Source organism: Gymnodraco acuticeps, unplaced genomic scaffold (genome assembly GCF_902827175.1).
Source record: "Gymnodraco acuticeps unplaced genomic scaffold, fGymAcu1.1, whole genome shotgun sequence".
Classification (NCBI taxonomy): domain Eukaryota; kingdom Metazoa; phylum Chordata; class Actinopteri; order Perciformes; family Bathydraconidae; genus Gymnodraco; species Gymnodraco acuticeps.
In genome coordinates, this window is record NW_022990907.1 from 264367 (window position 1) to 289058 (window position 24692).

Genomic DNA, 24692 nt, shown 5'->3' on the forward strand with positions numbered 1-24692 from the left:
AGGGGAGGGAACAAGAGAGGAGGGAACAAGAGAGGAGAGGAGGGAAACAAGAGGGGAGAGGGAACAAGAGAGGAGAGGAGGGAACAAGAGGGGAGAGGGAACAAGAGGGGAGAGGAGGAAACAAGAGAGGAGAGGGAACAAGAGAAGAGAGGAGGGAACAAGAGGGGAGGGAACAAGAGGGGAGGGAACAAGAGAAGAGGGAGGGAACAAGAGGGGAGGGAACAAGAGAGGAGAGGAGGGAACAAGAGAGGAGGGAAGGGAACAAGAGGGGAGGGAAGAAGTGAGGAGAGGAGGGAAGAAGAGGGGAGAGGAGGAAACAAGAGAGGAGAGGGAACAAGAGAAGAGAGGAGGGAACAAGAGGGGAGGGAACAAGAGGGGAGGGAACAAGAGAAGAGGGAAGGGAACAAGAGGGGAGGGAACAAGAGAGGAGAGGAGGGAACAAGAGAGGAGGGAAGGGAACAAGAGGGGAGGGAAGAAGTGAGGAGAGGAGGGAAGAAGAGGGGAGAGGAGGGAACAAGAGAGGAGGGAAGAAGTGAGGAGAGGAGGGAAGAAGAGGGGAGAGGAGGGAACAAGAGAGGAGAGGAGGGAACAAGAGGAAACAGGAAAGGAGAGGGAACAAGAGAGGAGAGAACAAGAGAAGGGAACAAGAGAGGAGAAAATGAAGATGAAGACGTGTTGATATATAAATGTTCAGATCCGTTATTAATTATAATCTGTTCCTCAATCACAAACTGTAAATAGAAACATTGGGAAACCTGTTGCTGCTGAGCGACACCAGAGAGTGATACTGAGCCTCGAGAGCTCTCACTCTGCTCTGGATCTGCTGACCGTCTCTCGCTTTCACCTGAGAGAAGGAGAGAAGAGTTGGTGAGGACAAAACGCAGACAATCAGAAGACATCTCGTGAGTTACCATGGTTACCACCTACCTTCAGCGCTGTCCTGCTAATGGCTGTGATGGTTTCTCCGTGAGCTGAGAATTGAGCTTCGAGGAGGTCTTGCTTCTGGAGGAGAGACTCCACCTCTGCCAGCTGTTTGCCACATTCAGAGGAACTGGCCTGGGACTGGGAGACAAAAGGGGGGAGGGGGATAAAGGGATGAGGGAGAGCGAAAGTGAAGTAAGTAAGGACAACAAGGAGGAAGGAGACAAGCTTTGCAACGATAGATAGTTTTGCTGAAACTTGACCTGTAGTTTGTTTTTCAATTTAATATTAAAACATCGATTTTAGGGCTGTCAGTCGATTAAAATATTGAATCGCACATTTTGTATCTGTTCTAAATGTACCTTAGAGGAATATTATTCAAGTCTTTAATACTCTTATCAACATATGAGTGGACAAATATGCTTTATGCAAATGCTTGTTTATTATCATTTGAACAATGACCAATGACCAATCTCTCTCTCTCTCTCTCTCTCTCTCTCTCTCTCAGCTGTAGCCCCCCATTTAGCTATCGCTGTTGTTGTCCAGGCGTCTCCCCGCCCCTGCTGACTGTAGAATCTGGAGAACCACAGAACGGCCGGTCGTCAAGTAGCGTTGACGGCCGGCTCGGTTCGCTGACGGCCAGCACCGCCCTTACTTTATTATGTTTTTAAACGGCCTCATCGAAGTTGTGCCGACAGAGGTCCGCCGTTTCCCCGCAGCGAGGCTTCCACCCCGTTGACAGTTCACTAGCACTCCCACCATCCAACTAATAACTAACAACAACGTCAAGCCTTTGGGCTCTGAAAGTACGGGCGGGCCGAGGAGAAATACACATAAGTTAACCGCACGATAAAATAATTAGTGGCGTTATTAACGCGTTAACTTGACAGCCATAGAATAAATACAATTAAATAATCCAAAGGAAATCTCCCACTAAATAAGAATAGGAAAGGAAATACAATAAGAAATAAGAAATTAACAAAACAATATAAAAAGTAATAATAGGATTAATAAAGAATAATAGACCAATTAAAGGGGGATGTTGCTAATTGAAATCTAACTTAAAAAGAAAATTGCTTTATTGGTCAAAAATGTTTGCACATACAAAATAATTATTTTCATTTCTCTCAATGTTCTTACAATGTAATATATAAACAGCTAACTGACAGGAGTTTTAGGTACATAAAGATGTGATAATCAGTGTATATATTAGGGCTGTCAAACGATTACAATTTTTAATCAGATTAATCACAGCTTAAAAATTAATTAATCAGATTAATCACCATTCGAACTATGTCCAAAATATGCCATTTATTTATGTATATTGTTGTGGGAATGGAAAGATAAATGAAAGAAGGCAGATATATCCATTTAACATACAGTATCTATGTTTATTATAACATTTTTCTGCGTGTCAAAATGAAAGACAGCCCACACACCTATCAATCATCAAACCGTGGGGTCTTAATTCATTACGTGTTGATTTCTATCAACGGGGGAGTAAGTCAGGAAAGTCGACGGGGGGGGGGGCTAGTGGAGTACTTCGTGACCACAGAGTGTGAACGTTGTGATCAGCTGTTTTAGCGCAGTTCTCCAGTGAAGGGGGGGGGGGGGAGTCTCCCTCCGCAGCCGGTTTGCGTAGTTTTGGCACAATTCCGTTGTACAGACCGACGTTAACAGCAGCCCTGTCTGTGCACACGGAGACCGACTCTGTCGTCCGGTGATCTAACCGCCTTCTGGAAAAGCTTCACAAGTACGTCGGTACGCAAATGTGCTTGAGACACAAGTGACGGTACGCATTTCAGATTACGCACATAACCTGCGTACCAGTTATGTGCACCCCTGTACTACAGCAAAAGTATTCTCCGTCGGGACTTCCTGCAACAACACCACGCCGTTATCTTGATTCTGATTGGCCAGAAGACATTATCAAAGATGTTCTATTGAGAAGACGATCACTACGTGACAAAAGTTTTCACAACCGTTTCTAGTCTTCGGTATTTCCAGACAAGTGGCTGAAATCAATCTGACTAACTGCTGTCTGTGCAATTTACTCCGCGAGTTGGCAGACTTTATTTTGCTTCCTTTAACATCATTTTTCATGGTGGGGCTAAGCCATTTCTTGGTATGGGTGTAGCCTACCCCAGCCATACCCTGGCGCTGCCACTGGTGGGATGTATCGGCGGGCCATTCTGCACATGCGTTAAATGCGTTAAATATTTTAACGCAATTAATTCAAAAAATGAATTACCGCCGTTAACGCGATAATTTTGACAGCATTAATATAAATACATATATTTATTTGACTTACATTTTGTACATAGACTTCCAAAGATAAGATATTGCATCTCAGCAGCCTCCGTATTAATCAATAGAGTTAGTAAACTCACCTGTAGTTCTTTCAGGTCCTGGGACACGAGCTCGATGTCTCTGAGGATGCTGAGGCTTTCAACTACATTTCCCAGCAGCCCCCTCTGCTCTTGGAGCTGCTGCAGTAGATCCTTCCATCGGTGGCTAATGTTCTCTTCTCTTAAATACACAAATAAAAACACAAAAATATGTTTTAAGATTAAGTTATTAGCTGATTTCCACGAACATCCATTGTTTTGCACCGTGGGAACGTTTGTGACTTTTTTAAACTTAGCTGTTAAAGTTATAGCTTAATTTACATAACTTCTGTCGTATATAGTCAATAGGGCGTATGATTAAAACAATGTAAATGTCGTCTCTCTCCCACCTCTCCATGACCTGCTCCTTGCTGTGGTAGTTTCCTCTCTCGATGGTCTTTGCCATGTCTCTCAGAGCAGCGAAGCGCGGCTCTCTGGCCAGAGCGTCGGTGGAGAGCGCTTCCAGGCGGCGTCCGGCTGCCTGAGCTTCCTCCAGGGAAGAGAGACCCCGAATATCCTGTCTTCGGATCAGACGCAGCGTATCTTCCAGATACCCCTCCCTCAACGCTGCCTGAGACACAAAACAAACTCGCTCAGGCAAGGTAAGTTTATTTATATAGCACTTTTCAACACGAGGCAATTCAAAGTGCTTTACAAAATGTAAAGACATTAAGAGCATACAACACATTAGAAACATTAATAAGCAAAGATAATAAAACATGAATAACAGTTAGAGTGCAGTGTGAGATGTGAATAGTTCAATTAAAAGCAGCGGCAAAAAGAAAAGTCTTCAGCCTGGATTTAAAAGTAGTGAGAGTTGCAGCGGACCTGCAGGTTTCTGGGAGTTTGTTCCAGAGATTTGACCAAAGTCTCACTTTCCTCTACCCCTCCTGTTCCCGGGAAATTATAGTTCTTTAGACAGTTTTCTAACCTTTTTCTATTCCTTTCATCCTTCTCTTTCAATCATTTTGCATTCCAGACGCTGAGGATTAAAAGGTCCAGAGATCCATTCTTAGGTCGCATTCACACCTAATAGTTGTAAGGGAAACTTCTGCAGCAATGGAGAGTCAGTGCCGTCTCTGACTCTGTGCGAGTGAGTTCCAGAGGGATGTTTTGGTGCGGACTGTTTGTCTTCTTGCATGTTAGAAACGAGTTGGCGACTCTAAGACTGCGATATAATGTTTATGTAGCAATAATACATATGACATTTAAATGTTTCCAGTACCGATAAAAAGACCGATAACGTTGGAGCTTAACGGCGCGTAAAACACACGCGATGACGTCACCAACGAATCGACGACTGAATTAGTTGGCAACTAATTTGGTCATCGATTTTAATCGATTAAGTCGTTGTTGCACCCCGAGCGACCTTAAACATTAGTTAGGTCAAAAAGACATGATATATTTCTTTGCAATTGAAGCTGAAGTTCACATTCTTTCAGACTCTTTGCATATTAGTTATATTTATACAAACCAGTATTACAAAACGTGTATTTACCGGGGGCTTAAGAGTGTAACAAAGAGAATGTTCAGCTCTAACTATACGTCGTTTTTTTATCAATTTTGTTTCCCCCTTACCTGTACGGACAATAAAGATGAATTGAATCTATTCTAAGAGTGAAAAACACATTCCCCCCACACCGGCACAGGTGTTGTTTACCTTCCTCTCAAACTTCTGTGCGAGCTGCTCCAGGTTCTCCAGACGGAGCAGAGCCTCCTGCAGAGCTCGCTCTCGCTCGTGTTCAGCTCTCTCCAACACAGCCCAACTCTTCTCTATGTCACTCAGGGTTTTACCTACACACACACACACACACACACACACACACACACACACACACACACACACACACACACACACACACACACACACACACACACACACACACACACACACACACACACACACACACACACACACACACACACACACACACACACACACACACACACACACCACAACAACACACACACACACACACACACACACAAACACCACACACACACACACACACACACACACACACACAGCTATTACTATGGAAGGCCGCGGTAGTCCAGGCTGCACTTCATGAAAGTTATTGCAAAATTACAAAATAGTGGAATAAAAAGTGTCTGCATGTGAAGGAAGGTGTGTGTGTGTGTGTGTGTGTGTTGTGTGTGTGTGTGTGTGTGTGTGTGTGTGTGTGTGTGTGTGTGGTGTGGGGTGTGTGTGCTGTGAGTGAGGGATGAGTGAGTGAGTGAGTGAGGAGTGAGTGGAGTGGGAAGTAGGAGTGAGGGTGTGTGTGTGTGAGTGTGTGTGTGTGTGTGTGTGTGTGTGTGTGTGTATGTGTGGCCTAGCATTAATATACTTGTGGGGACCTAAATCTGTTTACACAGTCACGTGTGGGGACTCACCTCCCTTATGGGGACAAATTGGAGGTCCCCATGAGGGGAATCATTAATTTTATGGTGAAGACTTGGTTAGGTTTAGGATTAGGGTAAGGTTAAGGATAAGGGTAAGGTTAAGGGTAAGGGTTAGGGTTAGGGTTAGGCATGTGTTGGTTATGGTTAAGGTTAGGATAAGTCTCCAGGAAATGCATGTAAGTCAATGTAATGTCCCCTGAAGTGATGTATACATGGTGTGTGTGTGTGTGTGTGTGTGTGTGTGTGTGTGTGTGTGTGTGTGTGTGTGTGTGTGTGTGTGTGTGTGTGTGTGTGTGTGTGTGTGTGTTAGTTATACCCTCTGGAGGATTGTAAGCCCATTGGTTGTTGGCAGCCAGCTGAGTCTTCAGACTGAACAGATGAGCTTCGATCGCCCCACGTTCCTAAAGAAAGAAAGAGACAATTAAAGGAGAATAATATATGGAAAATGAAACACTTGGAGGTATACAAAACGAAATGTTTACTCAGGAAATGGATTGATTTTGAACGATGTGTGTCATCTCCACAGTTTCAATGGGCGAAAAATTACAGAATGTAGTATTTTTGGAATAATAAAAGGAGTTGATAAACAAGAGATGTTACCTGAAGGCTGAGAAATAAATGAGACTGAAGGCTCAGCAGGTAAAGGTGACATTTTGTACTCTGATGATGTCGTCTAACCTGATATTTCGGGGGTTTCTCCACAGTCCTGTAGGTCTTGAACGCCATCATGAGTTTCTGCATCTCCCTCACAGAGTTTGGGAATCGGCGGTCATTCAGCTGCACCACCTTCAGACAGACAATCATTCATCAGTCCATCAACAAGTTAAGCACCATTTATTTACATAAAAATACAGGCACTGTTGAGTTTTGAGTCACCTTGGTTTTGATCCAGTGCAGCAGATCTGAGACCAGCCTCTCATACTGGACCTTCATGTCGTCCAGCTCCATCAGCATCCCCACGATCTGAGGAGACAGAGAGGAAAATATTAAATACTTTTCTCCTTATCACACAAAATCCTTTATTATTAATATCAACCAAACATTTTCTACAACATTTTGATATCTCTAAATGATAATATTATGATGTTATTTTGAAAGGCATACCTGTACATTTTCCTTTTTTACCATTTAATCCATTACAGCAATATTCAACTTGAGCTGCAGTTAAAGGTGGGGTAGGTAAGTTTGAGAAACCGGCTCGAGAAACACTTTTTGTTATATTCCATGGAATGCTCTTAACATCCCGATAGCAATGAATATCTGAAGTGCTTTGACAAAGAATCTTAAAACTCATCTCGTGCCCTCATTGGTCATGTGCGCGTTCGTGTGTGTTGGAGGAGGGGCTCTGTGAGGAAGTGGCAGATTTTTTCCGGCTGTGTATTTTCAAATTCTAGCGCACTGGAGTTGGTTTCTCCAAAATGACCTACCCCACCTTTAAGAATAGTTTTCAACCATTATAATATATAATATATTGTATAAAATGTCAAACTAATTGTGAAAGAATATCAACCAACAGCCCAAAACCATACAAATATAGTATCCTAACTCTTAAGACAATGAAGTCTGAACAAATGTATCAACTTGGCTTACAATTAATTGACCAATTAATATATATTTTAATAAAATAGTTGTTGATTAATTGTCTGTTAACTGATTAGTTAAAAAACTGCTTCGGCTCTATATTCCATGTTTATAAAAAGGCATAAAGAGTTAGATCTGAGAATGAGACTGACGTTGGTGCTTAGTTTCCCCCGAGAATAAACAAACAAATGGTTTCATGGTTCATATTTGAAAATGTGACACTTCTTTAAAATAATCTAAGAAAGCAGAGCGCCAATTATTTCAGTGTCAACAGCATAACTCCATATATAGCTGAATGTCATTAGCATTGGTCCACCAGGGTGAACGACAAAACACACTGGCATTTACATGAACCCCTAAGGAACCTTACAATTTATTTTATCGTGTTTACGTAGTTTTTTCTTGAATGCCTTCAAATAGGAACGCTGTAAACAGGACAGGTTGACGATATATAACTAACCTTGTGGCGGGACCTGGTGGAAGTTTCTCTCCTGTGCTGCTGCTTCCCTAACTGATAACTGAGACTCCCCATCATTGACATGCTGTGACACCACACACCTGTGACACACCTGAAACACCGTCACGTGACCCACAGGTACACTACCGGACCTGGACATGTGTTTTCACCAGGTACATAAACCACTAACATTTCTTGCCCTCCTTCCATAGCATCCCAACATCAGAAGGTCAGCGAAATCACTTGTGAGTTTAGTCAACGACATTTCTTGAGAGTCGGTATTGATAACATCTGCTATTGCATGTTATATTGTCAGTGCACATTCTTTGGAGTGTCAGTAAAGTGGATCATTAATGGAATACAAGTCTGTGTTTGGGCTCTCCAGTGAAATAAACATCTGGTTTGGTCTATAACTGATAACTGTCCATCCCAGGTTCTCAAAGTACAAGGTGACGTGTTTAAATGTCTCGTTTTGTCAGTCCAAATGCACATTCATTTTAAGTTTCATATCATTTAAAATAGAGAAAAGCTGGTTTATGGAGAATGGTAAATAATAGCATTCTTTCCTCCATTAATGCATGAAAGCCCTATAAAATAAGGATACAGATGGGATAGCTTCTCTACATATCTTTTGTTTTACAGTGTATATATCTTCATATCATAAAAGCCTGCAAAATGGGCATTTGTAGTTCTACCAAAGGTAAGAAATGAAGGAGTTTTCACATCAAACAAGAACATTGTTTGAGTCCAATCTTCTGAACTCCTGACAAAGCTGAGGAACAGTTTCTTTTTAAACGACACAATTACTGAAGAGTTCTGTTCTCCGTCACAAAGAAACAATCAGCATTGCAGCTGCAACCAAGCTCTAAAAACAAAAACAAAAGCTTACCAAGAACCCAACAAAGACTGAGGACAACAACTACAAACTGAACCACTTAAAATGCCTTTTAGATCCACAGTAAATTCTCTCATCCTGTCTCTCTGAGCAGGTAAAGGTGTGTCTTCTCCTGTCTCTCTGAGCAGGTAAAGGTGTGTGTCTTGTCCTGTCTCTCTGAGCAGGTAAGGTGTGTGTCTTCTCCTGTCTCTCTGAGCAGGTAAAGGTGTGTGTCTTCTCCTGTCTCTCTGAGCAGGTAGAGGTGTGTGTCTTCTCCTGTCTCTCTGAGCAGGTAGAGGTGTGTGTCTTCTCCTGTCTCTCTGAGCAGACAGCAGGTAAAGGTGTGTGTCTTGTCCTGTCTCTCTGAGCAGGTAAAGGTGTGTGTCTTCTCCTGTCTCTCTGAGCAGGGAAAGGTGTGTGTCTTCTCCTGTCTCTCTGAGCAGGTAAAGGTGTGTGTCTTCTCCTGTCTCTCTGAGCAGGTAAAGGTGTGTGTCTTCTCCTGTCTCTCTGAGCAGGGAAAGGTGTGTGTCTTCTCCTGTCTCTCTGAGCAGGGAAAGGTGTGTGTCTTCTCCTGTCTCTCTGAGCAGGTAAAGGTGTGTGTCTTCTCCTGTCTCTCTGAGCAGGGAAAGGTGTGTGTCTTCTCCTGTCTCTCTGAGCAGGGAAAGGTGTGTCTTCTCCTGTCTCTCTGAGCAGAATCCAAAGCCTTCCCAATGTGTGTTAGCTCAGTCTGCAGGCGACTTCCTGTCAGTGTGGATCTAATCCAGCAGTAATCCACACTGATTGACAGACAGGAGGAGGGATTTGAGGGATTAAAGGAAGTCATGGTTCGAGTGTAAGCCAATAGAAAAGGACTACAGGCAGAAGACGTTCCTGCAGTTCCAAACAGTACGCAGACAAATGCCATGTAGAGCTAAGACTATAAGATACGTTTGTGCAAAGACTGTCATCTGCAATTTACTGTTAGCATTTAGAATGATTCTACTGGCTGCTACTTCAATACTTTGAATTCACTGACAGCAGTCAATTAGGAAAATAAGTCAGGTCTAAAAAGAACTGATGTATAAACTGTCCAACAGGAATGTATTATTGGGCTAAAAACATGCAGAATCACCTTCAAGCTATTTCTTTTTTTGCACTGGACCCTTACTGTACATTTCCCCGCTGTGGTACAAAATAATAATTGCTGATTCTGATCAGACAGGAGGCCTGTGATGCAGTTCCTACAGCAGCCTGCAGAGGGCAGGAGAGTCCACATGTTGGACAGTGACAGAAATGCACTGGGCCAAACTATTTTCTCAGTGTGGGATAAAAAACCTGACCTTTAACTGAGTGTGTGTGTGTGTGTGTGTGTGTGTGTGTGTGTGTGTGTGTGTGTGTGTGTGTGTGTGTGTGTGTGTGTGTGTGTGTGTGTGTGTGTGTGTGTGTGTGTGTGTGTGTGTGTGTGTGTGTGGTGTGTGTGTGTGTGTGAGACCTTAGCGAGCCTCTTCTGGATGGTCTGTCCCTGCTTCATCTTGGAGAAGTAGTGGTAGTACAGCGAGACGTAGGTCATGATGGACTTCTCGTCCGGATGGGGAACCACCATGTCCTCCACCTCCAGCAGCTGCATGATCCCAAACTGACGCTCCGCCAGACGGAAGGCGTGCTCCAGGTTTCGTAACGGGTCGTCAGCATGGAAGCGGCGATAGTCAAAAAGGTCCGGCCTGAGATGGAGAGAGAGAGAGCCGATTGTAAGGAGAATAGACACAAATGTGTGTGTGTTTGGGTGTGTGTGTGTGTGTGTGTGTGTGTGTGTGTGTTCGGGTGTGTGTGTGTTCGGGTGTGTGTGTGTGTGTGTGTGTGTGTGTGTGTGTGTGTGTGTGTGTGTGTGTGTGTGTGTGTGTGTGTGTGTGTGTGTGTGTGTGTTACCGGTGTGCGTGGATGAGGGCGTTGAAAGCGAGTCCGCTCCTCCAGCTGGACGAGAAGTCTTGAACGTTGACGCCATCGTAACCCGCCGTCTTCCTCTGACACCAGATCAGCAGAGCCTCCTTCGCCGAGCGCTTGGCCTTACTGCCTCCCCCATCCAGCTGAGGGAGAGGAGAGGAGGAGGTGAGGAGGAGAGGAGGTGAGGAGGGAGAGGAGGGAGAAAACAATGAAAGAGAAAAGAGGAGGAGGTGAGGAGGAGAGGAGGTGAGGAGGGAGAGAACAATGAAAGAGAAAAGAGGAGGAGGAGAAGGATATAAAGAAAAGGAGATGAAGACAAGAGCAGGTGGAGGAACACAGGCAAATAAAAGAGAGACGGATAAAAGAAGAACGAAGAAAAATATGGAAATAAGGAAAGGAACGTTTATTTATATAGCACATTATCAGACACAGAGGCAATTCAAAGTGCTTTACACCATCACTAACACTTAAAGGGGACCTATCATGCAAAATGCACCTTTGTACGTCTTGAATACATGAACATGTGTCCCCGGTGTCAGGGAACTCACCAAGTGTCAGAAAACACAACCCTCTCTCTTTTCCTCCATGCCCAAATCTCTAAAAACGGGGCTGCAACAGATCTGATACAGACTGATCCAGATTTGAAATATCTCTGACGTCAGTGATGAGGAGCTCCGCCTATATGGGCAACTCTCCACCTATCAGGGGAATGAGAGGTTGCTGTGGCATGGTAACAGCATGGTAACAGCATGGTAACAGCATGGTAACAGCATGGTAACATGACGCTCGTGCCTCGCCCCCCTCCCCTCCTTTGCAGGGGGGCGTGGTCAGCTGCAGCTCATTTGCCACAGAATCAGCCCTTGTGAAGACAGGGCTGGAATAGAGCAAATAGAGCCAAATGAGGCATGGCTAAAATGCAGGATCAGTTTGGTAAACTTCACAGACATGTTTTATATAGGTATGGCCCTACAATATATTATTCAAATATAGCATGATAGGTCCACTTTAAGAAGACAACAGAAAGGAACACAATAAGTTAAAGGTCTCAGATATATACAAATATTTAAAAAACATGTCTATGAAGTGTTTTGCTCCAAACACCAAACAGATCATTCTAGCCATGCCTCATATCCCTCTGTTTCACTTCCTGTTTCAATAGTGCTGATTTGGGTATAAAGCTTTAAAGAGGAGGGGTCTGAGCTCATGCGGGACCCGGCAGCTACTGTCTAAACTAAATGCTGCCGTGATGAAACGCCATATCATGGATTATCAAGGATTCTCTCTGAAACAGTTTGGAGCTCAAAGGCTTTCTCTCTTGCCGGTTATACCACAAGGTGAGTTCCTTTTTACTTCCTGCTTCTTCACACACATGCTCTCCAGTTAGCTCTGAGTGTTAGCGATGCTAATGTAATGTTTCTGATAGGGCCATGGGTGTAAAGCCAGTCTACATTTCCGATATTACGTCATATCGGACGCAAATCTGGATCAGCTTCGTTGTTCCCCGTTTTTAGAGATTTGGGTACGGAGGAAAAGAGAGAGGGTTTTATTTCCTGACGCTGCGTGAGTTCCCTGACTCACCGGGGACACATCTTTATGTATAAAGACATCAAAAAGTGCATTTTGCATGATAGGTCCCCTTTAACATAATGGAATAACAGATTAATAAAAATCATGCATAAAAGAGCTGGTTTAAAAACAACATTGTAAATAACAAGTTAAAAGATTTAAACAGGAATTTGAAAAGGGGAAACGACCCTCATTTAAAAACGTAAAACCCTGCACACTCTTAGTATCCTTCTGTGAACTCTTACCTGTCCTATTCAGCGTTTCAAACTTATTCCGGTTGCTGCTTTAACACATGGATTTTGCAACAGGGATCAATAAAGGATGGCTTATCTTAAGAAAGGTAGAGGAAGTAAGACAAAGGAAGGAAGAAGGATGGAGATAGAGCTAAAGGAAAGGAGGAATACTAGAGGAGATAAAGGAGGACAGTCAGGAAGAAGGAAAGGGACTTCATAAACTAGATTACAGCTTATTGCAGACTGAAGGTTGTGGGTTTGAATCCCTACCTCGTCCAGGTTGATGGGTCCGATCTGGAACCTGAGGATGATGATCCACAGCAGACCCAGGATCAGCGTTCGGTCCCCGTCTACCACATTCTCTGGACCAATCAGATCCACCCGAATCTGACAGGAAAGAAAGAGGGAGGGTACATACAACGTTTATTAAATTGCACAACTTAAGTCTTTTCTTTCCATCCTTTAATGTTTAATTTAATGTTCCTTTTTTTTCCATTTGTTATTTTATTGTTGTTTTTATTACATCTCCATCACTACTCATTTATTCTCACTCATGTTCTGCCTTTTCCTGCACTGTCAAGCGTGTATTATTAAATAAACCAAATCTAATCTATTCTAAAAAGTTCAAAATGCTGCATGAGAACCACTTCTGATTAAAGCAAGGATTGTGAACATATATAAGTGAAAGTCAAATAAAAGACTTGTCATGTAACCAAAAAGATAAAAATGGATAAAAATGGAAAGTAAACCGGAGAGTTTGATAGGTTGTTGGACTAGACTCTTTGTTTAACTAACTGTTAAGGCCCGGACACACCAAACTGACACCAAAGAACACGTCCCGACGGACCCGACTGTTGTGTCGCCTCACGTCTCCTCGGCCAAACAGTCGCACTGGAACACACCGCAGCCGACGGCCAAGCAGCACGTACGCACTGCGCATGCGTGAGCGGCAATAACTCTCCTTACCAGCAGGCGGCGGTAGTGTGTATTCGTCATTCAAAAGAGGCAACAACCGGAAGACAGACTGCGTGATATATACAAACAACAAATAGCGTGCGTCCCATTTTCACTCTCGTCCATCAACGACTTATAATGGAAAACATGTTTAGTGCGGTACTGGAAAATTAAAAATAATAGCCGTCTGTGTGCCTTCTTCATTTCTGTTTCGCTAAGCTGAACAGCCAATCAGAGTGATTTATTTTGCCGACAACCATTTGCCGACAGCCTCGAAGGTGGAGCGGAAGGTGTCTGCACGGCCGAAAAGCCACGACGGGGCGGGTCACACCAATCTGAGTAGAGCGACAGGACGCTCATCGACGGCCAGACATCTATCGACGGACGAAATCGGCTTGGTGTGTCCGGGCCTTAAGAGCCAGTATAATTGTGACGTCTGGAGTCAACACACTATAAAAGACTACAATTCCCACGGCGCCTCCTCTAAAGTGACAGAGAAGGGCAGCAACCTGCTTGAAAGACGCCATCGAGGAACAGTTTTTAACCGTCCAATTACCCTTTAAGTTATTGAGTTAAGCCTTATCAAGAAAGAAAGAATACCTAAGTTGTTTGTTATTTGATTTGAGTTTTGTAAAGGCCTCTTTTCTTTGTTGCGTGTGTAAAAGTGTGTTGTTTTATTTTGAGCAAACTCATCGTGAGACATCATCTAAACCAGTGATTCTCAAATGGGGGTACGCGGACCCCTATGGGTACGTTGGGGTACTGCAGGGGGTACGTGAGATAACGATTTTTTTTAAAGGTTAATTAAAAAAACACCATGCATGATTACAAAAATAATCGTAGTAAAATAAGTTAAATAGAAAACACAATTTTATATAAAATATTCCTAGAACCACCAAGGGGGTCCTCATATAAACATGTCAAATGTGTGTATTGTATTTTATAGTTTTTCATAATATACACTTTGTTCATTGGTTTGTTAAACCTTGTTTTTAAAAAAAATCGTTATCATAAACATGAAAATATCCTTAGTTTGTTGTAATTCATGCATGAAGGAATTAATAAATCACACACTGATGGAACATTACTATATTTATATTATTTAATATTTTTCTATCAAAAAATTTCGGGGTCGGTCAGAGGGTACTTGCCTGAGAAAATGTTTCAAAGGAGGTACATTACTGAAAAAAGTTTGAGAAGCACTGCTCCAAACCATCGGAGGCCAACTCTTCAACTGTGAGTAATATAAAGGAAAGAAAAACGAGTAAAAAATGTCTGTTTAATAAGTCGTCTAGTGCAGTGGTTCTCAAATGGGGGTACGCGGACCCCTGGGGGTACGTTGGAGTACTGCAGGGGGTACGTGAGATTTATTTTATGTTAATGATAAAAAAAAACATAATTAATGCATTTAAACAAACTACTAATAGTAGATTAACAACTTTATTCAAAGGTTTACAGAAACTCTGGATAATAAAATGGGAAAAAACTCTTAGTGTATTTCATTTTTGCTCCACTCAACGGTCCGCGGCGGAGCTGTGATCATGCAGAGCTGTGTGTTCTCCGTCAGCAGCAGCTGATCTGATCTCTCTCTCGCGTCCGGTTAGACTTCACTCGCGTATATGTCCAAATCTATCAGATCTAGCTAGTTCTAGTTAATGATATGACTGCCTGCTTATCAAAGGACACCTAAAAAATAAGCGTTGCTTGGCAACGGCGTGTGGCCGCAAAGTATTATGCATATGTTTATATGAGGGGTCAAAATCCCATGCTCATAAGATGCTCATATATTTTTTCTCTCTTCATTCCCCACGCCCCAAAATAAATAAATATACTAATTTTAGGAAAAGTAAGGAAGTTTGAGCAGTGTGGGTTTTATATTAACAGAGTTAAACATAATTCAAAACACTAACGGCCGTCCACACTACAGCGTCGACAGCTTCAAAAACGGTTTCCAACGCGTCTGCCCATTCACTTTGAATGGGGTGACGTCACGTTGCCTCGCTTTTCGCCGAACTGAATTGTGGGTAGCATAGCGGTCCGTCTCCGGCGTCTCCGGCGTCAGAAGTTGAACAATGTTCAACTTCTGACGCCGGAGACGCCGGAGTAGCCAGCGCCAGCCAATCAAATCCCGTTTCTGAAAATCTGACAGTTCAAGCCGTAGCCAATCAAACCTCGTCTAAGCTGGGAGAGATATCCCGCCGTTCATTTCTATCTTTCAAAAAAAGATGGAGGAGAAACTAATTATCGCCGTAGCAAATCACCCGGTTTTGTATGAGCAGACCCTCTTCACCTACCGGGATACAAACCGGAGGAACCAGTCATGGAGGGAGGTGGCAGAGACAGTGGGTGAAACTGGTAGGTTTTCGCCTGTTTGGGGAGTTTATATATATATATATATATATATATATTGCTCCCATAAAATCCCCGGGTTTTTTTGAATCTCATATATTCAGAGATTCATGTGATTGGTTGTTGGTCGCGTTGCTCGAATAAAATCCCCAAGCTTCAGACACGCCCAGCTCCAAGCTTTTTTTTAAGCTGTAGTGTGGACGCTCCGTAAGTGTAATAACTGCAGTGGCCTTCCTGTCAGAATAACAAAGATCCTCAGTGAAGCTCAATCCCATGTTTCACTACATTGTAAGGACAACTTATTAAAAAGATCAGTTCAATGCAGCTAATGTCGTCTTAGTGTTATTGCATGATGTTAAAATTGGTTTGCCATGAATTTAGTGATGGATTGTAAACATTTGAAATGTAGCATTTAAGTGTTTCTCAGTTACAAGGTTGTTGTTTTAATAAATCAGACACTGATGGTGCAGCGCTGTGCTGTACCTCTTTACAGTATATAGGCATTCTGTCCCTAACAAATGGTTTCTGCGCTGATCAGGGGGTACGTGGCTGAATATTCTTTTCAAAGGGGGTACATTATTGAAAAAAGTTTGAGAACCACTGGTCTAGTAGCTTGAAAGAAAAACAAGGAAGGAAGCCACGACAGTAACCTTTGTTTTGAGGAAGCTGATGGCGTTGCTGTTGTTCTCCAGGCAGTGGACCCTTAGTTTTCGGTGGGTGGGTTTGGGCAGCTTCTCCTTTGAGATGAGCTCCAGCAGACGGATCAGGGCGACTCCGGTCTTCAGCTCCGTGTAAACGTCCGTCAGCTCCACCTTCTCCTGCAGGGCGGGAACACAGGTGCACATACAACTTTACAGTGAGAGCATATTCACTATTACAATACGATACATATTCACTATTCACATCTCCCACTGCGCTGTAACGTGTATTCATGCACCTGTGTTATTCATGTTTTATTATATTTGTTTTTTAATGTGTTTTATGCTCTTAAGGTCTTTTGTTTTTGTAAAGCACTTTGAATTGCCTTGTGTTGAAAGGTGCTATATAAATAAACTTGCCTAAATCAAATGAACACACAGTTGGCTTTTCCTTCCCCGCTCTTAATCTCAAGACATTAGATATGAAATAAAACGCCTCAGGATGAAGACGTTTTACATATCTTGTAACTAGGGCTGCATGATTTGGAAACAATAACTAATTGCGACTATTAAGACTGATGTTGCAATTGTGATATCAGAGTACATTATTATTGAAAAATACATTCATGAGGGCAGCCTTACTACACAACATTTTTATTTTTATTAATGAATTAACAGCAGAACGAGTCCTTCGATGTCCTATTCTGTTTGATCTTATTCTGTCTTACATGTTCATAGTTGACTTATTCCTGCATTTGACTTGCACTATTTTTATTGCGCTCTTTTACTTACTTCCTTATTTCTTTAGGTCTTAAGTTCATTGCACTGTTGGCAGCTAATGTGCTTTATATGACAATAAAACCTTTAAATGACTGTTCATTTCCTATCAGCAGGAATCGTGTAGTTTTACATATTGGAACTTCAGTAAAGGATAAAACTACTTAAGCCTCTGCAAGAGCGTTTCTGGGATGTAAGGATATGTTGTACAGCTTTGTGACAGACAGGAAGTTCAAAGTTTAAAGGCTAATTTCCCTTAAATCGTCCTGAGAGTCGAGTGCTTTTTCCCCCTGAAGTGTGTCTCAGGACTTCCTGGTTATCTGCAGGTCAGGTAACATCTTACAGAGTAGCTCATCGAGTGGACACATTCCTACCAATAAGAGGGTCCTAACTTTAGACTCAAGTGTTTATACAGGATTTATAGACCTGCTGCTACCGGTCATAGAATTCAAGGGAACATGAACATTTCCTATATGTTAATACATATAAATCAGTTTGTCTTCAGGATAAAAGACTGTATCTTCACTGAGTTTACAACTTTCCATTAGACCTTAACAGAACACGTTTTATTATGGAAACTGTCCATATGATTATTGTGGATTTGCTTGGTTACAAAATTAAAACTTTAGAACACAAAATATTAAAATAAACAAAAACAAGTGTAAAAGGTAACACAATTAAGCCAAAGGGCTATAAATAAGAAAAATAAGTATTCAAAAAAAGGCAAAGAAAAGACCATATCCAAATGTCATTTTAAAAGCATGTCTATTACTTGCTGTTACTTTGGAAAACTACAATTCCCTTATAATTTGCTTTAGTAAATGTACTTTGTTGACTTCCTTAATCGACTACAGACAATTTATTTAGATTTAATTGAAGATTCATATGTTAAATATGTCATTATGAAAAACTAAAACACTAATAAATGATTTTGGTGTTATGCTAGCTTACCTAGCCTCAGGGGCTGTAGCAAAGCTCAATGATGTTAGCTTATTGCCACATTATAAACTAACGGTTGGTTAAATTATTGGATTTAAAAGTACGTTTATTCCCTGTAAAACATTTACCACTCTGTGTAGACGTTAAGACATCAGCTAAATTATAAATATAACTTTTAAGAATTGTAACTTGGTCCTATAAATCACTTTGGATGAATCCGCTAGTCTAAACTGGGAACACATGCCATGATGCGCGCGACGGTTATGGATTGCTCCGTTGATTTAACACAACTATCACTCATTCCGACAGTAATACAGTTTATAAGAAGCGATCAAGAGACATATACACCCACCGGAGAAAATAAGATCCTCTCGTCGACTTAACAGGCGGTACAAATTAGATGTCAGGGGGGTTATGTTGACAGAAAACATGATTTACTCCGAGTGACAGACTTCAACAAACAAACGTTAATTCAAAAATGGCGCGAATCTTCTTCCTCACTGCCTAAGTGGAGTTCTGCTCAGCAGTTGAGTGCTCAGTGCTGCCCCTAGTGGCCAGAATATATGTATTACAACAATATTGATCAGGAAGAAGAAGGGTTACTCACTTTACAAGAGGAAATTCTATTTAGTAAAGTATAATTTAGTTAAAGAGAGAGAGTATAATAAAAATATGTATGTACACAAAAGTGTTTTCTTTGCCTTTCCTAATATGTTTCTCTTAGTATTTGCAGATTCTAAGTCAATATGTGTGTTCAATTAGAGAGTGACTCGTAATTTATTATAGCTTTAAAAATGTAAATGTTATTTGTTGAACTGTGAAGCCTTTTGTAAAAAAAGAAACATATGATGCATGATGATGCACATGATGATTCAAATAAATTATCACTTTGAGAATCCCTGTCTTAAACCTGATATTATTTCTTTATTATTATGTATTTGTATATTATTTGTATATTGTATATAACAGGCACCAACCAAACTCTGAAGGGTTTTCAAAATGTTGTAGAAATCACTAGCATATACTGTATACCTTCATGTTAGGGACATTACAGAGAGTTTTATTAATTAAATTAGGTTTAATAAAAAAAGAAAAATCCTAATACAGAACTAAACAAAAGGGTTTGTCCTGGTGACCTTTTCTGAATTCCACACAGCCCCGAACCTCAGAATAATAAAACACTTCTGCATTTTTTCCCCGTGCTGCCATCCTGCAGAAATCCCTGAGGAATTCTGGGAATGAGGCTCAGCAGTAGCAGGCCTCAGTGTTCAAGCCAACAGCTGGCACACAGTTATCAGAGAAAACACACCAAATCAAACCCAGAGCAGCGAGGAGCGACTGGAATCTGTCCGACCTGCCAGAGACGGAGCGTGAACACATCTATTTGTATTCCTCAGCGTCTGTGAGAGAGCATTAGCAGCTGCAGAGGAGGGTTCTGTGTTATCATGCCTGCTGATGGATGTGTGTTTGTACATGAGCTGAGACTAAGAGCAGGTTATCAGACAGACGAGACGCCCAGTGATAACAGAGAACTGGAGCAATAACACTGACATCATCCAGAGACCCAAACACGAGCTCTGTCAAACTTCCTCATTTGTTTACACTGCAAAGAGTTTAATGTCAGTCAACTAGTGAGTGTAATAACCAACCACGCACCATACCTGAATGTCCCTACAGCAGCGGTTCCCAACCTTTTTCAACTCAGGGCCCACTTAAGAATCACATTTTTTTCGCGGCCCACATTCAACCTAAATAAAGTTCTGATTGGTCAATTCAGAACATGTGACACGTTGTAAATCCAGTAGAACAGACCGCTGTCAAGGACTGTAATGACAGTTGCCAAGGAGGATCAAGTAAGAGAAAGGAAAAAATCATAATAATGAAAATGCTTCCACACAAATCATAATGTTTTACAAATTATTTGGCGGCAAATATTGAATTTACATTTACACCCTTTAATATTTTATTTGGGCTTTTAGATGAAGACCGCACACAGTTAATAAATACAACTATTCTTCTGGCTAAAATAGATATTTTTAGAAGTCAATCAAGGAGTAATCTTCATTTGAAGAGTAGATTCAAAATACAATTTATTTTGGAAATAATTCTTGCCACAAAAAATCAAAGGGCGACTCAACACGCCATGAAATGGGAAATAATGAGCTCTAACGAAGAGTGGGATTCGAGGAACTATAAATATGCCATGTTGTGTTTTTGGTGGTTTTTGGTTGTCAACCTATTTTTGTTTTTGAACGGTTGAAGTGATCCTACTAACTGTTTTTGTTTTGTTGTTGTCTGAGATGGGAATGTCATCTCCTATATGTTATTGTTGTGTCCATGTTTGTGTCTTTAGCCTGTAAAAAATTTAGAAAAAAAAAAAACATTTATTTGGTGGCCCACTTGCAATGCCTTCGTGGACCACTAGGGGGCCGCGACCCACAGGTTGGGACCCGCTGCCCTACAGGATAATACAGATTTATCTTGTCGTTTCTGCCAATACGATTCACTGACAAAACTCCATAACAAGCAAAAGTCCTGTGTTCCAAAACGTTACCAAAGTCAAAGTACGATAGTGTCATATGTATGTCCTTGAAAGCAAAAGTAATTGTGATGCATTTAAAACGTAACACTAAAAAATATACAAACTCATTATTCTGTTAATTAATTAACTATGCTAAGGTGATGCGTATAATCTACAAATCATCCATTGTGTTGCATAAGGTGATAATGTTTTATATATAAATCTTTATCAGCAAAGCCACTATTACATTACATTGTTCGACGCTTTATCCAAAACGACTTTGGGGTGAAGTGTCTCAGGGACACAACGACATGCTGACTGCAGTGGGGTTTGAACCTGTGCTCCCCTGATCCCAACACCAACGCACTAACTCACTGTGCCACTGTGCCACACGCCTCACTTAGACTATAGCCAGGTAAATGTAGTGGAGGAGAAATATAAAGTAACACAAAGTGGGAAGTGAAGTACAAGTACCGCAAAAAACTTGACATTTATTTACTTTGTGTCTATACCATCAGTTTTAGAATAATCTACGATGATGATGGATTGGTTTAAAGTACATTAAACAAATCACATTTGTCTGAAGTTACTTTTGGAAAATCATCCGACACACGTCTTCTCTCGTCCTGCATGTCAGAGTTAGAACAGTGAGTTCAGTCCTGATGTGTTTCCATGCCGCCTCTCTGATGTCTCTCTGTGTTTGTTGTCAAATCAACTGCAGCGTCATCATTATTATTATTACTGTAATCACCAAAAATCCTTCAACTCGGCACATTTCTGTCTCAGCACCACGACTCAGCGTCCGTCAACCCTGGACTGAGTTTACTGTCAACAATCTGAGATATTCCTACAGTTTGGGCTCTTTAAGAGAACTGTGATGGAAAGTTACTCAAACACTTCAGTACAAATTAGATGTACTTTTACTTTGCTTGAGTATTTCACATTTTATGCTATTTTATACTTTTAGCACACTCAGTGGGAAACATTGTACACATTTACTGCACAAAGAATACTTGTTGTATAATTACTTGCATACTTCTACTTTAGTCAGGTTTTGAAAGCAGCACTTTTACTACTGTAGTTGTGGAGTCTTTTCTCAGTGTGGTATACACACTAATATTTACAGTAGAGGGTCTGAAACCAAAACACATGTATTTACTTCCTTCATGTGGTGTTTTCTCAGTTTTGGGTTTATATGATCACGACAAATAGTGGTTTTGTAGTTTTATAACAGTCTTTTCTAACGTGTATCTAATTTACTCTGTTTTTTTATTTTATTTTAATTGTAATGTGTTAGTTGTTTTCTTTCATGCCGGGGTGGGGGGTATATTTGATCAGCTTTTTGGCAGTCTGGTTTAAATGTGCACTGTTGGGGAATAATTTGCTTCGGTATTCAACCTTTGACCCAGTTCATCGTTTTCTCTCTTCACTGTCTCTTTCCCGTGGCACAGGTCTACGGCCTTGGGTATTGCTGCTATCTCTCTTAAGGAGGGGCAGCTTGGGCGCATTGTTGTTGCCAGTCTGTGACAGAGCACAAGCCGCCATGAGGTAGTTTACTGTTCAGGGACGAAGGTTCCCTGGCGCTCAATCTTTCCTATGGACGAGAGCTCTAGTTAGATTCAGGGTCCATATTGCTTTAGTCTCACTGATGAAGAATGTTGATTATTACACTCCGAACTAGATAAAACCTTGAGCTGCAGAAGAGTTCTTCAGAATTGGTTTGACAACTCGTGACACACCACCTGTCTTGTGAATTCTCCGGCCGAAGCTCCAAATAAACCGTCAGTGTTTGCCGTCAAAGCTCCAGCTCTCTGAGTCCTGTTTCCAATTGCTTCAGAAGTTTCCCCCACACCTTCTACAGTATGTATTTGACTGCTCAATGACATTCTGTATGATTTTTCTTTCTAATGAATAAAGTATTAAAAACATAAATAATAAATAACAGTCTTTTGTTGCTCATGCCTCCCAGTCTCACCCCGTTCTTGGTGAAGACGCTGTTCATCCACTTGGTGAAGGTTTTCTTCTGGACGGTCATCCTCTGCTCCTGCAGCTCTCGGACCCGCCCGGCCCCGTCCTCCTGCACCTCCATCCTGACCTACTGCAAACACAGAGGAAACACCATGACGGGTCACAATGATACATATCAGGGGTACCTTTTACCTCAAAGAATGAAATTAGACATTGTTATAATCCCTATTCAAACAAGTTAATTGCATATAATAACAAGTGACGCAACCAAAAACAAGACCTTATTAGGTTTTAAATGTGTGTTATGTTATGTTATAAAGGGAAAATATGTAAGTGTAAAGTTATGTATGACACCAAATATTAAAGTGCAGTGTATATAAGGATGCATAGGATATATACAACAAGTATTATAAGTGTAATAAGTCAATTATTGCTTTTGGCATTTCACAGAATACCTCAACAAACAACTACTTAACCCTTGTGTTGTCTTCCTATCAACTTCTGTCCTCTGGGTTTGACTATTTATAAAGTATATAGGATAAATAGTAACCCAAATGTGTATTATACCCTTTAAGGCAACTTTATTCCTACTTATTATCATCAATTTGACTCTTCTTTTTCAAATATATGTTAAATTAACCTCATTGACACAAAATTAAACCTAATTTCTAAGTTAAAAAAGGAATAAATGTTGAATGATTTTATAAAATGGACCCCAGAAGACCCCAGATACCAAACCAAACCTAATAATCTTTTCCGAAAGCAGACATTTCTGCAGAAAACAAGTTGTATATTTTATTCTACACTTTAGTGGTGGACAAAAAAGCAGCATTTAGCACACCTTAATTCAGATCTCAATGTATGTAATGCAGCGTTTTCTGTAATAGAACTGCCAATGCTTGACTTGTGCTGACTGCTGATTGGTCGTCTGCTCAGAGTTCACGTTCACCCAGTCAAAAGTTCAGATTTGATAGATTACTTTATGCTGACATGAGCGTCACACCCTCAATACAACACTGCTGTAAAAATACCAGAGCCGTCATAATTACACGAGACACATCGACCTGTGTGTGTGTGTGTGTGTGTGTGTGTGGTGTGTGTGTGTGTGTGTGTGTGTGTGTGTGTGTGTGTGTGTGTGTGTGTGTGTGTGTGTGTGTGTGTGTGTGTGTGTGTGTGGTGTGTGTGTGTGTGTGTGCGTGTGTGTGGCTGTTTACATATATATAAAGTGGGATTAGATGGTAATAAGATGGTATCATTACAGTGTTAGAGTAAATATACTTTCCACTGCTTTTGGAGGGAGCCAGGCTAGCTGTTTCCCTTTGTTTCCAGTCATTATGCTAAGCTAAGCTAACTGCTGCCCTATCTTACCACTTAAAATATACAGTAGACATGTGACTGTGTCAATGTGTCATTTAACTCTAATTTGCACTTTTAACCTCTCTTATACTTTACCAAACTCACCTTCTGTATCTTTACGAGCTATACATGTGTATAGGCGTATAACTATTATCTCCCTGCTGCCATACATTTGTTTGCATATCATAACATCAACATGGAAACAGAGAGGCAAAATCACACAGGACTAAAATGACCTGAAGATAATAAATCCTGCAGAAGTACAAACATGTCAGAGCAGGAAAACACTACCAGTTAATACACACTGATAGCTCTTATGGCGTTATTATGGACAGGAAACAGCGACTTCTCTTACCTTGTGTACTCTTCCTCTGAATGGTTTCGGCTGTAGAAAGTCAGACAGAGTGAGATCCAAAGATTTGTTGGATAAAAAAACACACAACACACAGTCTGAGTCTGTTTCCACCTGCTCTATATGTTATCTGAAGAAGAAGTAAGTGTTTCATGTGATGTGATGTGTGAACTTTGAAGCCGTTGTATTTACAGCATGAGCGGCTCTGCTCACCTGACTGCAGGTGCAGAGGTCAACAATTATATATTCACACACACACACACACACACACACACACACACACACACACACCACACACACACACACACACACACACTCTCTTAAAGTAAACCAGTCAGCAGGTTAATGTTTCAGTGTGTCATCACTGTCTGAATGTGTACATTAGGTTCACTTGCTGTTGGGAAACTCAGCTCCTTTGAAGTAGAAGCAATTCACACAATGGTCAAAGTAAAATATGTTATATTACAGAAGTCAACGATATGGAAATATGATTGTA

At 41.3% G+C, this 24692-nt stretch overlaps 1 protein-coding gene across 1 annotated transcript in view; it reads right to left on the reverse strand.

Moving 5' to 3' along the window:
- sptbn5 (spectrin, beta, non-erythrocytic 5) overlaps positions 1-24353 on the reverse strand; it is a 138417-nt gene extending 114064 nt beyond the window's left edge. The window contains exons 1-14 of the mRNA XM_034233828.1: positions 24200-24353; positions 22496-22618; positions 16296-16463; positions 12613-12729; positions 10529-10686; positions 10095-10323; positions 6588-6674; positions 6390-6497; positions 6028-6112; positions 4969-5102; positions 3659-3879; positions 3312-3450; positions 928-1062; positions 756-844 (exon numbers count right to left, since the gene is read on the reverse strand). Coding sequence (XP_034089719.1) covers positions 756-844; positions 928-1062; positions 3312-3450; positions 3659-3879; positions 4969-5102; positions 6028-6112; positions 6390-6497; positions 6588-6674; positions 10095-10323; positions 10529-10686; positions 12613-12729; positions 16296-16463; positions 22496-22609 — 1784 coding nt within the window. The 5' untranslated portion in view covers positions 22610-22618; positions 24200-24353. The remainder of the gene's footprint in view (positions 1-755; positions 845-927; positions 1063-3311; positions 3451-3658; positions 3880-4968; positions 5103-6027; positions 6113-6389; positions 6498-6587; positions 6675-10094; positions 10324-10528; positions 10687-12612; positions 12730-16295; positions 16464-22495; positions 22619-24199) is intronic.
- Between the last annotated feature and the right edge of the window lie 339 nt (positions 24354-24692).